General features: G+C 50.6%; 1 protein-coding gene across 1 annotated transcript in view; it reads right to left on the reverse strand.

Annotated features, from left to right (window-relative positions):
- Positions 1–10,287, reverse strand: part of LOC108553261 (retinal homeobox protein Rx1) — a 42,226-nt gene extending 31,939 nt beyond the window's left edge. The window contains 2 exon segments of the mRNA XM_017908086.1: positions 10,124–10,176; positions 10,178–10,287. Coding sequence (XP_017763575.1) covers positions 10,124–10,176; positions 10,178–10,287 — 163 coding nt within the window.
- Between the last annotated feature and the right edge of the window lie 5,668 nt (positions 10,288–15,955).

Raw genomic sequence — 15,955 nt, forward strand, 5'->3', positions numbered from 1 at the left:
CGCTCTTCCTTCCCTCCCTCTCTTTCGCTCGTTTTCTCTCATCTTTATTTTCTCCTGTCCCTGGGCTTCTTCTGCTCGTCCCTGCCGGGCTCCTCGCCACGGTTTTTATCTCCGGAACGAAACGCAATGGCCACTTTGCGCGGCACAAAGTTTCGACGGAAATTTCTTCGTAAAAGCCACTGTCACCTGTCGCGCACTTTAATCTGACACACGTATCGATCCACGAAAACCGTCTACGTCCTATAGAGTTATCCTGTTTTTCCACGCGATCCCCGAGTACCTTTGGCATCCCCGCAAACAGGGTTACCAGGGGGTTGATGCGGCTGGATATTTATATCGGGTCGCGAAGCGTACGCAAACTCCAGACTTCGAAGACGGTCGATCAACGTTTCGCGATAATTTTCACAATCAACGTCGGGGTTTAACGAGCTTAAATATAGCCACCGAATCTCGCCGAGTTTATCGCGATACATTTTCAAAGGAGCACGGTTTAGAGCGGAGCCATCGTCGAACCAGAATTATTAATTTATCCATCGAGGCCTGGTCACTGGACCCGGTTACCAGGCCGTTGCTCGAGTAAAAGTCCACCTGATCGGATAATCATTTTTCCGCCGGCAGGCTGGTCGAGGCTCCTTGCAGCCGAGCGACGACGAGCGTTATCACGAGGAAAGAAAGCGTCGCAGACGGCTGGAAAGAAGCCGGAAGACGGAGAAGGATTGAATAATGCGCGGAGAACGTGATCTCCAGAGCCTCTCGATTGGCAAGAGGAAAGTATCGAGTTCGTCGATTATTCGCGTACCGGTATCGAATTATTAAATTGTCAAAGCGACGGCGAGAACGCGAACGACGTGGAGAGGAGAGAGAAGGAGAGTGCTCGAAGAGCGTGCAAGAGGAGCGTGTCTTAAGAACGGCCGGCGAAAGGCTCTTAAGCTGTCATCGAGTTCTTGCAACGGGGATAAAATTTCCATCTAAACGGGTCAACGAACTGGTAATCATTTGGAGGCGCGTTAATTGAAACGATACCGGAGTTAGAAATTGTTTAATTGACTCGGGGGCCTCGTGTGAGCCTAATTGAACGCTCCAGCCGCGGAACACCCGCTGCAAATCTCGCGAACGGAAGCGGAATGGCGTGAATTCGCTCGCGGATTCCTCGGGTGCTCGAAAAAGCGGCTCATTCTCGATTCCAACTGGCTCGAGTCTTGCATCCACGCATTCTGCGTTAATCGATTACCTCGAGCTCTCTCGGATAAGTTTATCGCGTAAATTCATCGCGAGTAAATTTATCTGGAATAACCGGGCTGCGTTTGATAGGAAAATTCGATAACGTTGCGAGTTTCTTTGGCTACATAAATCATCGGTGATCTCGCGAATGGGGGGAAAAAATGGCTACCATGGTATTTCAACGACAAGATCAGCGTCGGCCTACGAAAAACAATTAACATCGCGGTTTGCCGGTGTTTCGTGTTCTCGTTACCGTAACTGGTTCTCGCATCTAAGATTTCGTAAGCGGAATGGAAAAAGCGGGGTGATCAAGTGGCAGGATATTTGTTTCCCTGCGAACGGATTGCGATTCGCCGGTGCCTTCATTATAATAGTAATCAACGCAGCTGGCCCTCGTTATCGTTACTACTTAATAATTTAATTGTTCGCTGGCGTGCTGCCTTTATTACCGGGTATCTCTGGCCACATCGTGCGACGCACGATCGCTGCAATACGCGTTCGTTCGTGAACCACTGCCTTGGCATTTCGCAAACAACTCGCTGGAAACTGCGAGGAGTCGAGTGAAACGAAAGAGCGCGAGCTGAGCTTTTAATTCCTGGACGCGAAATACAGGAATTTCTCTGGAATTGTTCTCGAAGGTGGGAATAATCGGGAAATCGCAGATCTGCGCGATTTCTCGCAGAGTCGATAATAGTTGGTTTCGAGTGTTTAACGACAGCGTAGGAAAAAGTGAACTGCATTTGCAAGCGAACCTCCGTGGACAGAAACGTAGGTTCCACGATCGAGCCTCGAAAACAGGACGGAACCGGAGTACGCCACGCAATAAAACACCCCGTCGTGCACAATGTACTTACTAATAATTTAATTGTTCCCCAACATGCGAGCCTTATTACAATCTCTCCATCGACGCCGTGCAGGCACGAATACGAATTCTCGGTTACATACGCGCGCTTCTGAACGAATCGACCTAAGCGAGGTAGCCTGGGCTGCCTTACGGTGCCGGTGAAGTACGTCGCGAGAGAGAGATCATCGCATCGATCGCGCTAAACGTTTCGAGTTTCCAAGTCGCGCGAATAAAATTATCCCGCATTTTCCAATTCCTCCCGTAGGCGTCTTTTCGTACCCCGTAAACGCTCTTCGCGTTTCAGACACGAATTTTCGAAGGTAATCGCTCCTGATCGGTAATCAGACTGCGAATAAATTGTCCCGAATTTTTTAATTCATCCCTTAGACGTCTTCGCGTACCCCGTAAATTCTCTTCGCGTCTGAAACGCGAATATTCGGGGGTAATCGATCTTAATCGGTAATCAGCGCGTGAATAAAATTATCAAAATTATCCCGAATTTTTTAATTTATCTCCTACACATCTACCCGTACCCCGTAAATTCTTTTCGCGTCTGAAACGCAAGTATTCGAGGGTAGTTACTCCTAATCGATAATCAGGACGCGAATTAAATTATCCCAAATTTTCTAAGTTCTTCGTAGACGTCTTCCCGTCCCCCGTAAATTCTCTTCGCGTCTGAAACGCGAATATTCGAGGGTAACCGCTTGAATTTTTTAATTCCTACCCTATACTTCTTCCCGTACCCCGTAAATTCTCTTTGCGTCTGAAACGCGAGTATTCGAGGATTATCGCTCCTAATCGGTAATCAGAGCGCGAATAAATTATTCCGAATTTTTTAATTCATCCCCTAGACATCTCCCCGTACCCCGTAAATTCTCTTCGCGTTAGAAACGCGAATATTCGATGGTTATCGCTCCTAATCGGTAATCAGAGCGCGAAAAAATTATTCCGAATTTTTTAATTCATCCCCTAGACATCTCCCCGTACCCCGTAAATTCTCTTCGCGTTAGAAACGCGAATATTCGATGGTTATCGCTCCTAATCGGTAATCAGAGCGCGAATAAATTATTCCGAATTTTTTAATTCATCCCCTAGACATCCCCCCGTACCCCGTAAATTCTCTTCGCGTTAGAAACGCGAATATTCGGGGGTAATCGGTCCTAATCGGTAATCAGCGCGCGAATCACAGGTATATCCTGCGCGGAGCGTCTCCGCTTCCTTTGTTTCCGCCAGCCCGTCGGTTCATCCCTCTCTATCAACCTCTGCTGTCTCTGTATCGCCGTTCGATCACGTGTCTCATTGGATTCGTCTAGGCAGCAAGCCCGTCTGCTCGTACTATCGATCACGAAACGTTTCGGTATCCGAGCGAAACAGCTTCCCCGACGGCCGGTGTACGATTGATCGACGACACCTGTGCTCCAATTACCACTCGCAAGCTTTGATCCAGCGGTAATTCGGTTAAATCGGCGCCTCTCTCGCTCGCTCGTTCCCGCGAGATCACCTCGTCCCTGTCTTCGACCGGTCTACGTCCGCCAGTCGAACGAGATCGACGAACGGGCAGAAAAGGAAGAGCGAGAAATCGGATAGAGACGCGGCACTGCGAGCCTCTATGGCAGCCGGGTAATCGATGGGACCCCGAAATCGAGGAATTTCATTGTTCGCGTTGGACGAGAAAGTCGACCGTGATATTCTATTCGGTGGTTCGACGTGGAATCGATCAGTGGAATCGTTACCGCTCTTTCGAGGTGATCGGGAGTCGTTCAAGGGACGGGGACTATTCGTTGCGGTTGAACCGGGTAAAAATTGAAATCCGTGCTTGGAATTCCCGTTTCACCGCGGCAGATTTGACAGGTTTGGCGGAGCTTAAGGTCGCGAGACATTTAGACTTAACGACCTAAAGGCGTATACTTTGGAAGTTTTCAGGTCCTCCCAGATTCTTATCGCGTTAAAAAATCGATATCACCTGCATCATTAGTTACTGGAACTTGGCGCTGTTTTGTTCCGCGCTGTTTAACGAGCGGGTTAATATCGCGAACACGCGACACCGTTTTATTCGACAAGGTAAAATCGATTAATCCGAACATAGCCGGCTCGTTTCGGCTTCCCTTCGTTCGATTCGACCGATCGCCGCTGGTGAGACTCGAGAAGCAGTCGAAAAACGAGCTATCCCAGCAATAAATGGGTATGAAATTACACGTAATTGCCCGTGCCTCCTCCCCCCGGCGCTATATTGCCGTTGTCACGCGATCGAAATTACTCCCCCTAACAAAGCACTTTTACCTGCGGCGTTCCAGAACGCCGCGACGCCGTTACCTCTATCCAGACCGCTTTAATTCCGTCCTTCCTTTCAATACCAACATTTTCTCCCTATTAATCCTTCGTTCTCCAATTCTTATTTACATTTGTCTCTCGCTCGCGTTACGCGCTTTTTATTCATTTCCTCGCGCCATTTTCCTCGCGGAAAATCCCTCCTCGACTTCCCTCGTAATCCCACGCGAACCATCTCTTCGACTTTAACGATTCTACAAATTTTTAGACCCCGTTCCGCGTGACGAATAGTCGCGAATTCAAAGTCGCGATTCGAACCGTGCTTTTCTTCCATGATTTTCTTTTCCTTCCACCACGACCACTCTCGAGGACCACTTCGCGATCCAGGCTAAGAGTTTCCCTCGAACGAAGGACGTTAACGATCAGCAATACCACGTAGGGAACACAGTCATGACAGGTTTTACGAAATCGACGAGTGCCTTTTTCCATCAGCCGCGACCGCGTTATGCCATTTCGAACGAAGCTCGGGATCGAATCTGTGCAGCTGCTTATCGGGCATCTTCTCGCAGTGAAAGTCCATGGTTCACCTTCGATTTTGCCGCACCTTTGATGCAGGCCGACTGTCATTGCCGGGTAAGTGCAGCCTTCGAGTAGCAAAACACGATGATCGATCTTAATTGAACACGCGTTACGGGCATGTAATTGAAATTGAAATACCCCATGCTCGGGAACGTTCTCGCAGGGAAGCTGGAGTCACAACTCTCACCGTTCGCACGCGCGTGACTGCGGACGCTCGGCGAGGATTTCGAGGGGAAAAATGGCGGTTTAATTAAATTCGAACTGGCAAGAAGGCTGCCAGAGGCACAGGGTCGGTAGCAAAAATGGACGCCGGCCGCGGGTGTACGGGGACGAAGACTTATTCGATCGTTTCGGGACCCGTTCCAGCTACGGATCTGCCGCAAAGACACCCGATTAATTGTCCTGATTCGTAGCAACGACATACTTTAATTACGCGGAGAGATCCGCGGAGGCCGCGCGTGATTAATTGGAAGCGTGCTCTGGAGCAGTTAGCCCGGTGCCGGCCGGAAAATCAGAAAGGATAATTGTGCGAATTACCAAGGAATTGATGCAATTACGGTGCGGAGTCTCGGCGGCATTATCGCGGCGTTGAGGAAAGTTATTCGTTCGCCCCGCGGCTCATTATGCAGCGAAGAATTAATGAAATTTGAAAGTGCATTAATCTTCTGGCGCGCGTACAAGGTAAGATTGATTGCGGCACACTTAACGCTCCTCCCGCTCTATGCTTCTCTTTTTCCCTTCCTTCGCCCTTTTCCACCTCTTTTTCTCCTTTTTCTCTCCTTTTTCTCCCCTTTTTTCTCCTCCGTGCCCCCGCCCCCGGCCCCTGCCAGGCCTTAATTCACCTATCGAACCGATTTATCTCGACAACGTGTCACTTCGAATTATATCCTCACGTGGAAAACTTATCGAACGACTAACTAGACCGCGATTCTCCGCTATTAACGGGTAGTATTCTCGAATTCATTAGCGACGCGCGCCAAGGGGAAAAGAATAATCGATCCCGAATCGGAGGAAGGGCAACGGAAACGTTGGAACAAGAACGATTAATCTACTTTTCCCCCTTTTCCTAACCGAAGATATTAACGATCGCTAGGTAGCCCGCGTACGGAGGACTGGTCTCGGCGCGGTTCACGAGAGATTCGTTTCATTAAAACGTTCGACCGGTGGAAATTAAAACTGGAAACAGGAGGCAAAACGTCGCGTTATATGAAAATGCGAGCAAAACGGAGCTTAACGTTCTTCCGCTCTAATTTTTTACGCGAATGATCGCATTATGCGGCACGTTTGTGCGAAAGATAATCGCGGTAGCGCGAGGCAGCGGGAATTATGAAATATTCCGCGGCATCGTGGATCCAAACGATTTTAGATCCGTTATGGATCACCAGGATGACACCCCGAAACGCTCCGACGTGCCAAACGGAATTATCCAGCGGCAGCCCTGGATCGTTTGTTCCCCGAGAAAAATCGCCGATCGTCGGCGGACCTGGGAACGTCCCGAATTCGCCGCAGGATGGAATCCTGCGCGGAACTCCTTCCACGGGGATAACAGATCTGTTTTAAAGCTACGAAAGTAGCCGCGCGCCGGTAATAGCGGTGGTACGCGAAGAAGAAGACGAAGAAATAGAAGAGGCAGATAAGGTGGAAGGAAGAAGAGGACGAAAAAGAGGCTGAAGAAGAAAGTAGATGGGGCAGGGGCGATCCATTAGTAGACACGTCAATTCAGCTCTTAAGAAGCGACTGACTTAAAGCCGCTTCTATCTATCTCTTTTTTCGGCCACTCTCTCTTCCTTCTTCGCCTTCCCCTCCGTCGTACTTATTAGCGGAGGCCGACCTTGCCTTTTACCTTTTCTTCTTTCTCTCATACGGTATCATAATTAATGATAATTCGATTAGCGGGACAAGACTTGGACTCTGGCTAAGCAGCCTCCGTTCTCTCTCTCTCCCTCTCTCTTCCCTTATTTTCCTCCTCTCCGTTTTAATTCCTTCCACGGACCCCCTCCTTTCTCCCCCTTTCAATTTTCTTCCTCCTCGCGATGAACCGCGCAGCTCTTCTGAATTCTTCGGCAGCGCGAACGTATAAATGACTCGATTACCGTTAACCTTTGCCGAAGAAATTACGCCACCATTTTTCTTCTCCACCTTTTCCCCGTTTTCCTTCACCGCGTGCAAATTGCGCTCGTGTTGCCCTATTTTACACGATATCGGCCGATTTTCAACGGCAAGCAGAGGCGTGGAATTAACGTTGCTTCTCTAATTCGTTACACTTTCTCTACTCTCATTTTGCGCGTTCGTACAGTCTGCGCGCACACCGGTCGTGTTCTTCTTCGTGTTGTCCTCGACGACTAGCCCCCGATCTCGAATTCGACGACGTCCCGCCCTTTGCCTGTCCCTCCTCGCGTCGCCGATCGAACTTAACACAATGAAATAAAGATAAATCGAGGGCTACTTAGTTGCTACCAAGCGCGAACGTTTGATGGACGCGCGAACGATCTCGCTATCGGGACGCATTAATCGATGCGAAAAGGCAGCTCTCGGGAGGGGGGCCGAAACCGCGAGCGAAATAAAATCGGAGAGTCATCCACGATGACTTTCCTCCTGTGCTCGCGCCGAGGATCGATCTGTCGGATCGTACCGAATCGGAGGAGACAGAGGGAGCAGTGGGAGATAACTCACTGCTGTGAGCGATCTATCGCGAACGGTGACAAACGACGCGTGCATTATGCAAAATCGCGTCGGTTATCGATTACCGTAATCCAGTCGCGAGCAACGAGATTACACGAAGCTTAGCGATACGACGAATAGAATATCGAACCTCGGACCGGAAGAGGATGAAACCATGTTAATTCCCCTCGTCGAAACGGTTGCCGATTCTCGTGGTGTACCGCCCGTGTATCATCGATTGATACCACCACCCTCTTCCACCCTCCCTCGCCCGTTCCCCCTTTGAGCGCGTAATTTTTTCGTTAACGGTGGCTTTCGATGACGCAAACCGGGCTGCAGGCAGGGAAAAAAGGAACGAACCAGCGCCCGTACGAAATTGTTTTGTCGATTTTGACCCTTCCGGCGAGAGTGTCGCGTCGATAGCTGCACGACCGCGTGCACCCGATACAGGCAAGAGTGACACGGTAAAAGACAGTCGGTGGCCAGAGGGTTTTCACGACGACAACGACGACGACGACGAAGTGGACGACAGTTCGTTCTCGAAATTGGAATTATCGGATATACGTTCGGACTCTGGGCCGATACACGGTTGTTTCGCTTCCAGCCGGACGACTAATTAGCCGCGTGCACAGCAGCGTGCCACTATCACCAGCCAAACCAGATTGTCGCGATACTAACGATTTTTCGATTACACGCTAGCGTCGCCCGCTGCATCCGCCGCGAACGCCGCTGCGACGACGCTAACGTCGTTGATTTCCGAATTCTGACAGGAATTTAAAGGGGTGATCGATACCGCGTTAATTCCCACAGCTTTTCCTCCGCTCCGCAGATCGATCCGCTAAAATTCCCACCGGGATGAAGTACACGGAGTTACCCAGTCTACGTGATTCGTTTAACCAATGGGCCACCGTGTCGGCAACGGTAAGGTTAATGTTTGAGGAACGGATAGAGGAACGATAATCGTCGAGTATGCAAAGCGCACGATTAGCGTCGACGAAGATGACCAAACCCGACGAAACGAGCTGGCCGAACGTGGGTGTACCAGTTGACACTAGATCGTGTCGTCAGGAGCGTGGGTCTACGATCTCGATTTCAATTTTTAGAGAGAAATCGTTCGAGGATTGCTTCGAACCCCAAGCTAACAAACCAGCGAATCAAATTTCAATAATTAGCTTGAATTTCCAGCACGAAATTATCGCGGGTGTTATTAACAAGTTGACTGTCATGGTGGTCATCAGTGACCAGTGTTTGTCTCCTCAGTGGAGCCACAGTGGTCGCCAGTGTCCGGCGATATTAATTTTTTAAATTTATATTTGTTTTATCCCAACCTTATTCCAATTTTTTGAAAATTAACGAAGAATTAATAATTTGCACCATGTTTTTGTTTTTTGCCATATCGTTTGATAATTCTACGTTATGTTCTAGGAATAATGAATGTTTTATCATTGCCCCTTGTACCATGTATAAAATGCGTGGCAGTCAAAGTGTCGATGCATTATTAACCTGCCTAATAGGAAGAATACTGTCACGCACGTGCAACGATAATTGCTCTGTTGGTCTAATCACGTCGGACGGAGCAGCCGCCGCAACGTGCCTCCATTTTCCTCGATTCCTCCCAAGAAAATTAATATCAAACGACGATGAGCAGCGAGATAACTAGGATAGCTTCTCGCTTAATAATGGTTCTTTAATAGCCGCGATATTATTCGTTTTATTTATTCCCAGCAATATTATTCGTTTTATATATACCCATGGCAAAGTACCGTGAGAAGCTGCTAAAAACGGGCACACTCGACTAAATACGTTCCATTGACGTATGATTAAATCAAATTCCTGATTCCAGCGGAGGATAATAGCGAATGCAGTAATTGGATGAAATGATTGATCGAAGCTGCTCTATTAATAAGTCTCCGAGGGTAACTTGAGCCGTTTTGGGATTTGGGATCCAGCGTGCTGGGTCTGATACTGGGGCAGCGAGAGGAACGCTCGAGACCCGTGGTGGTTCGCGAGTGTGCCAGTCCGACGGCTGGAATATGCGTCGTTTGCATTAATCGTGTCTCGTCGATTAGGCGATTTATCGTAATCCACGATAAAAGACGCTGCGACGTGGAACCAAGTTACTCGAAATTATTCCAAATTACTCCGAGTTACCCGAGGGTACACGTCTGAATTCCAGCTCCCATTCCAGTCCCTGTTACGACGTTAATTGAAACGCAGACAGGCAGGATAAAAATAATTTCGAGAAATGCAAGATTAAGTCGTAGTTCAAGGCTCGCGTTTAAATTTAAAATTCAAAATTCCAACTTGAACTCGATTTTAAATTCGGAAGGGTCGTGTTCGCCGTACAGGAGTATCCTTGTAGCATCTTCCAATCATTGCGCGTATTTCGTGACATATTTTAGCGTTCTCCGAGAGATAGTGCATGAACAGTGTACGTAAAGGCACGAACAATCGGACGTTACGAGGAAATGGTAGTTTTCGACGATTTTTCGAAATCGAATGGACCAAGACATAGCATCGAACGCTATGAGACATAGCAACGGACGTTACCTGCATTTTCCTGAGTGTCGCGAGCGTTATCCTCCATTTCCTGCTGAGTTCGCCAGTCCAAGGATCGCGTCGATGCTGTGCCTGGGTGTACTGCTCGCTGGTTTCGGCAGGACCATGTCCTGACTGTTCTGAGAGACTGTGTCGACGAGCTGCTGCGAGTCCATCGTGGAAAATCCAAGGTCTGATCTTGGATCGGGCTACCGTTCGGTTTGGTCGCTCCTTCTGCCGCGAAGGATCTCTATGATGATCCTCGACGAACACACTACCTCTACTGCTTCATCCAGACACGAAATGACTGTCCAGGACACGTGAATTCAATCGCAGGATACATCTTGGGAAAGCTCATCCCACCACGAGCCTATCTGCCGTCGCTGTTGCTAGACGTCTTGAGTACACTCGGATTCCAAAGAAAGCTCTTCCTTTGGACACCACGTTAACAGTTTATATTTTCGCGAAGCTAAATGAACTTTGTTTACTTGCTCAGTGGATTATCAGGTCCACACGGAGGTACACGCGATCCTGGCAACGGTACCATCGGTCTGGGACATGTCTCATGGCAGACCCTTGCGCACCACTACACAAAACATCGAGGTTTCATACGAATCTTGGCTTGCAGCTTCCTCGGCACTCTGCGACGCTCGACTGCGTGTTTCTTCCTTTCTCAAACGACTCGATCCAGCTGTCCCGACAACGGAATCCTCGAGAATATTACCAAGCCGCGAGGTAGCCCCAACGATACCAGCAGGCTCTTCTTGCCCCCAAATCCGTCTTCCTTCTTCGACAGTTGCAGTTCACCTAGTCCGATCTAACTGCTGGACATTCTTCGCATCCTATCAGCTGTCTATAGCTCATCGGGTCGGGATCGGAGCAGCGAGAGTCAAAGGCTTGGTCCGTGCAGCGTGTAGGGTAACTCGTGGAGGCAACGGCGGCGGGCCAGAGGTGAAATAAAATTGTCGCCGGCTAAAGTCGAAGTTGTTGAGCGTGCGTCGTGCCAGCGAGGACTAGTCGGTTGGCCGAGCAGCGGGGTGGCCTTTGTTGTAGCTACACACAACTACTCGCACCACGACTCTGGCTGAAAAGAGGTGGTCCAGGAGTTGGCTTGCGAGGCGTGGCTTGGCTCTGCAAATCCGCGTTGCCGTTCGTGGGTTTTCGAGCCAATCGGATCTTGGATCCGAGAACATGGCGAGACAGTGGTGCTCAAACGCCACTGGAAACGCTTCACCCTCTCCTTCGGGGTCCCTAGGTGGGGTTAATTCGCAGGGGTAGAAGAGGTGGACTGGAGTCGGGCTTCTGTGACACCGTACGTCCACCGATTCGACCTTCTCGTGCGTGTACGTGGCTGGTTCGAGTGTGTGTCGGCTGAAGGGATGGATACACGGGGTGGTTAAGCGCGCACACGCGCGACACAGAGGGGTGGCTCGCGTAAACGGACGCCGCGCACACACAGGCGCGTGCACGCGAATACGAGCACGCACACACGCGAGACCGGTGCGGCTTGATTCTTGCGGCGGATTCTGGCATCCCCTGTAATTGCCAGAAATGAGGTAAAGCTTACCGCTTACGCCAAGCCTCCTACGCTTCTGGATGCTCCAAGCGTTCGAGCCGACTTGGCGCGCGCGCTATCTCACCGTGTTACGCGTGCATCACGCGTGCTCCACGCGCCGCGATTTTTCCCAAGACACTCGGTCAAGCCGTTTAACTCTTCTCTCCTCGATCGGTAGACGGCTGATTACGTTTCGATGCCGTAATTGCCTCGTTTCGATCCTCCTCCACCCTCTTCGCTGACTAATATCGTTCTTCTTCCACCACGCAGCGCTCGTTTTTCGCGAAATTTTCTCCTTCTCTGTCATTTCCGCGGAGATGGACAGTGAAACGAGGGGTTGGAAATTTTTAGAGCATAATTTCTGTCCGATTTTGTAATACCGAGATGCCATTTTTGCGTGGTATTCCATACCGATTTCTGATTTTAGATTTTCGATTATCTTGAAAATTATTTCAGAGGCGTCTGATCGAGACCAGAGAGTCGCAGACATCGTGGAGAGATTTTTATCCCGATTTCCTTTGAACGAACTTTGGAAATCGGCCAGGCGACAAAGAGACCGGGAGACGGTTCTCGCTTTTCTGGGACGACGCGTCCGGCGCGTGGATTGTTTCCTTTTTTCCCGTTCGCGCACGGAAAACCGGCGCGCACAAAACAAATCCCCGCTTCCCATTCCGCATTCGATTCCGCGTATCGTCGTTACCATTTGGCGTTTTAGCCCAGGGGGAAGTGTACGCCCACAAAACCGCGGCACAAAAGATATCCGCCTGTAGCGAAACAGTAGCTGCTCAAAATCGATCCGCCGAAAATCGAGGCAAATTATACGTTGCGGACCGATTCACGGCCCTTCCGTTATAGAAAAGCCCACCCCTTCGGTCCACGCGTCCCGATTATAATTGTCCTGCGAAATAATGCGTCCACGTTGCACACCACCGCCACCTAAACTTCCTATGCTACAAGTAATTGCACTTTCAAACGAATCCGCACGCGGCGAGTATCGTTCACGGCTGTAATTTGCCAGCGAAACGTAGAATTTACCGTTTCTGTCATTTCTAGCCAGATTTACCCACGAACCAAGAATCATCCATACTCGAGAACCCCGTTTGGAAAAGGTGCTAATTACGAAAAGGGAGCTAGTTATACGTCAAACGGTTAGAATATCAAAGATTCATTCATCCGCGATAAAAATGGCGGCGCGAGATCGGCATCGCGATCCGAGAATGATCGACGACGCCCGAATCCAGATCGATCCTCTCGAGATCCTTTGTACGCCGTTCCCACGTGCCCCTTTCGTTGTCGTGAGTCGCGTTTACGCGCGTTAACAAGCGACGCCGTTTTCCACGCGGGCAATCTCCGTCACGAATCTAGCTACCCGGCACGAGGTAGAGGAAAATGCTTTTAGGTTCGGTAGAAATCAGATCACGAGTTGCATTTAACCGGATCCCACTTACCGCGATAAATATCTACCGGCAAGCCGGGGTACCGTTGCTAGATCCACGCGTTTATTTCGTCGCTCACCCCGGCTCGAGCTGCCGCACTTACGAGCTCCAGTCTTAGCTAATTTCCCGAACGTTGATCCTCGACCCGAGGGACGCCTAGTTCCCCGGAACATCGCTCCCGTTGCTACGAAAAACCCAGGTAGTCTCGCTCCACGTCTTAACCTGTTTGACGTATTCCGGAGCGCTGATACCGGCCCGCACTTTCACAGATAAGCGAACCCTCTTGCCTCGTTTGACTCTTAGTCCTTCCTCCGGGGACCAGATACGCGTCTAGTCCTCTGGAAACTCCTCCTCCAACTGGATCAGCGTTGGAAATAGCTTCGATCCCTCATACCGATTTTTACCGTCGCCACAGACGTGACACAGGTTGGATAAATTTCGATAAGGCCCCTCGGTACGGGGTTCCGATATCTCCGAGAAGTCGGTCAGAAATTAGGAATAAAGGGACCCGGAATAATCCTCGTTTCGTCGATAATTCTCTTGCTCCGCATTCTATGCATCCTTTCGTGCAGAAGAATCCCATACGCTGCCAAGAATGCGCTACAAGGTCCTCCATTTAGGTCCCAATAGAGGGGACGAATTCGAGTCTCCGGGAGATTGGAAAGCCTCGTATGGAAAATAGCCCTGAATGGGGAATGCTCGTTGTAGAGCATCTTAAAGATCGTTGATCGGGATCGATCGGACGGTTGACAATGGCGCGTGTCCAGGCCGTCGAAAGGAGCAACGTCGGGCCAGGCGCACAAGAGAGGGACTGTTTGCAAATCGGGAGGCGAGCTTTCGAAACGGGGCATAATGGAGGAAAACTGGGCCGGCTATTCACGCGGACGTGAATCCAAGCAGCTGCGTGGTGGCCCTCGATGACCGAGATAAGTCTAATTTCGTTGTGTCGGCCATTGAGACCGCTTTGCTCCGGGATCCGCTCCAATTTTCCTCGGCCGATTCTCTAAACCGGTAACTCGGTCGTGCAACGAAGATCGCGAGGTGCGAAATAGAGAAGTATTGAAAGGAATCGGAAAGGAAGCGATGCCGGATAGTTGTCAGCCGATGTTTTCTCTGTTCGAATCGCGGAAGAAAAGCTTGTTTGGCCCACGGTAGCCACGGGTGGCGTTGCTCCAGAGGCGTCGGCATTGTGCACTTTAGACGGATTTCGCGACAGGTTTTGGGAAAACTCTCAGTCGGGGGTCCACTGCGGAAAGATCTTGGGATTTCCAACGCTTAATCCGTCGTGCGTCACTGTGTGGTTCCTCGGTGTAGCAATCTGAAGGGTGTGCGACGAGGAGGAACGTGGAATCTCGGTAATTCGATGAACGTATGCGACACGTGGAACGCGAGTATCGCCGAATAGCGAGGCTAGACTATCGGTCGTTTTTCACGGGAGATTAAGTCGCCAGAGCGAAAACTCGATGGACGCTGCGGCGTTATTTTCCGGATTGACCATCGAGGCAAGGAAAATGGTCGCGTTGCGGCGAACGCGACGAATTTACGTTTCATTTTTGGCTTTTTCCGCGGTTTCAATCGGGCCGTGTCCCGGTCGGTTGCAGTGGCGTAGAGCCGCGTTCGAGCGCGTGCGTGGGTAACTGCGATTTGGAAAACCATAGAAATGATAACCGATTGGAATGGGAATCGTTGGCGGGATTAAAAAAGCAACGTTGGCCGATGGCGAATGGCGGAGGGTGGGGGGATTTGGTTAGGAATCGAGTTAGAAAAGATTCAGGGAATGGTAGGTGGTAGGCGGACGTCGCGTGGACGCCACAGTGCCCATTTTCAACAATCCCGAAAGCGTTCGTATATTGGTTTTTAATCCGCGTTCCGCGCCGATAGCCGGCGGTCTGTCGTCTGCAAGAATTTCACCGCGGTAGGAAACGCAATTTCGCGTTCGCAATCTCTTTCGACAATGCACGACAATCGCGCAATAATCGCCGCTGCGGGAAACAAAACGCCATTGGTATTTACCAGGCGGGTTCCGGGTGGCGTGGAAAAAAGCACGGCGAATCGCGTAAAGGGCGAATCACACTGGGACGGAGTAGGTTCGCGGTGAACATCCGGTCGATCGGCATAGGGTGGTCTCTGGCTGGAGAACTTTCCTTCGAGTCGGGGAGAAAGGAAATTTCGAAATCGCCAAGTGAGAACGGATCGACGAGGCGCGGCCCCGAGACGCGAGACGGAGTTGCCGCGCGGATTGAGAACCGCTGAGACTGCATATCCAGAGAGCAAATTACCTTTGCAGCCCACAGGACAAAATCGTTCGTCCCTGTCTCTCTCGTATCGGCGGCAGCACGTTTCCCTCGTTTCGCCTCGTTCGCTCGCTCTCTCGCGCCTCCTCCATTCCTCTGCTCTCTCCTCTCTCGTCCCTCCGACACACCTCTCTGTCTGCTGTTCCAACGATCTCTCCCGCCTCTCTGCACCCGCGCTCCGCCGTCCACCGTGGTACTCCGGCTTAATTAACTGTGTATACACTGCAGTCAACTCCTACCGTTGTCTTGCTCCCGCCAATTGGAGCTCGAGCCGAGTCCTCCTGCTCCACACGCCGGCGACGACTACGACACACGCCACGGGTATCCCCCGGTTTAATTCTCGCGGCATGATTTCATCAAGTCAACCATCTCCGAGCTGCGTCCCGCTCGCACCGGCTCGCTCTTTTCCTCGCTCTTGCTTCCTAGCCTGCACCGAGACTCCGCGTTTCCGCGACCCGTCGATCCAGGACCTCGACGTCGACGGGCTCGTCGAGACGTCGCGAATTAATTAACCACCTGGTCGACGACGATATCGTCGCCTTTAGCGCTCGGAATTTCC

This window comes from Eufriesea mexicana, unplaced genomic scaffold (genome assembly GCF_001483705.2).
Source record: "Eufriesea mexicana isolate 0111107269 unplaced genomic scaffold, ASM148370v2 scaffold9634, whole genome shotgun sequence".
Classification (NCBI taxonomy): domain Eukaryota; kingdom Metazoa; phylum Arthropoda; class Insecta; order Hymenoptera; family Apidae; genus Eufriesea; species Eufriesea mexicana.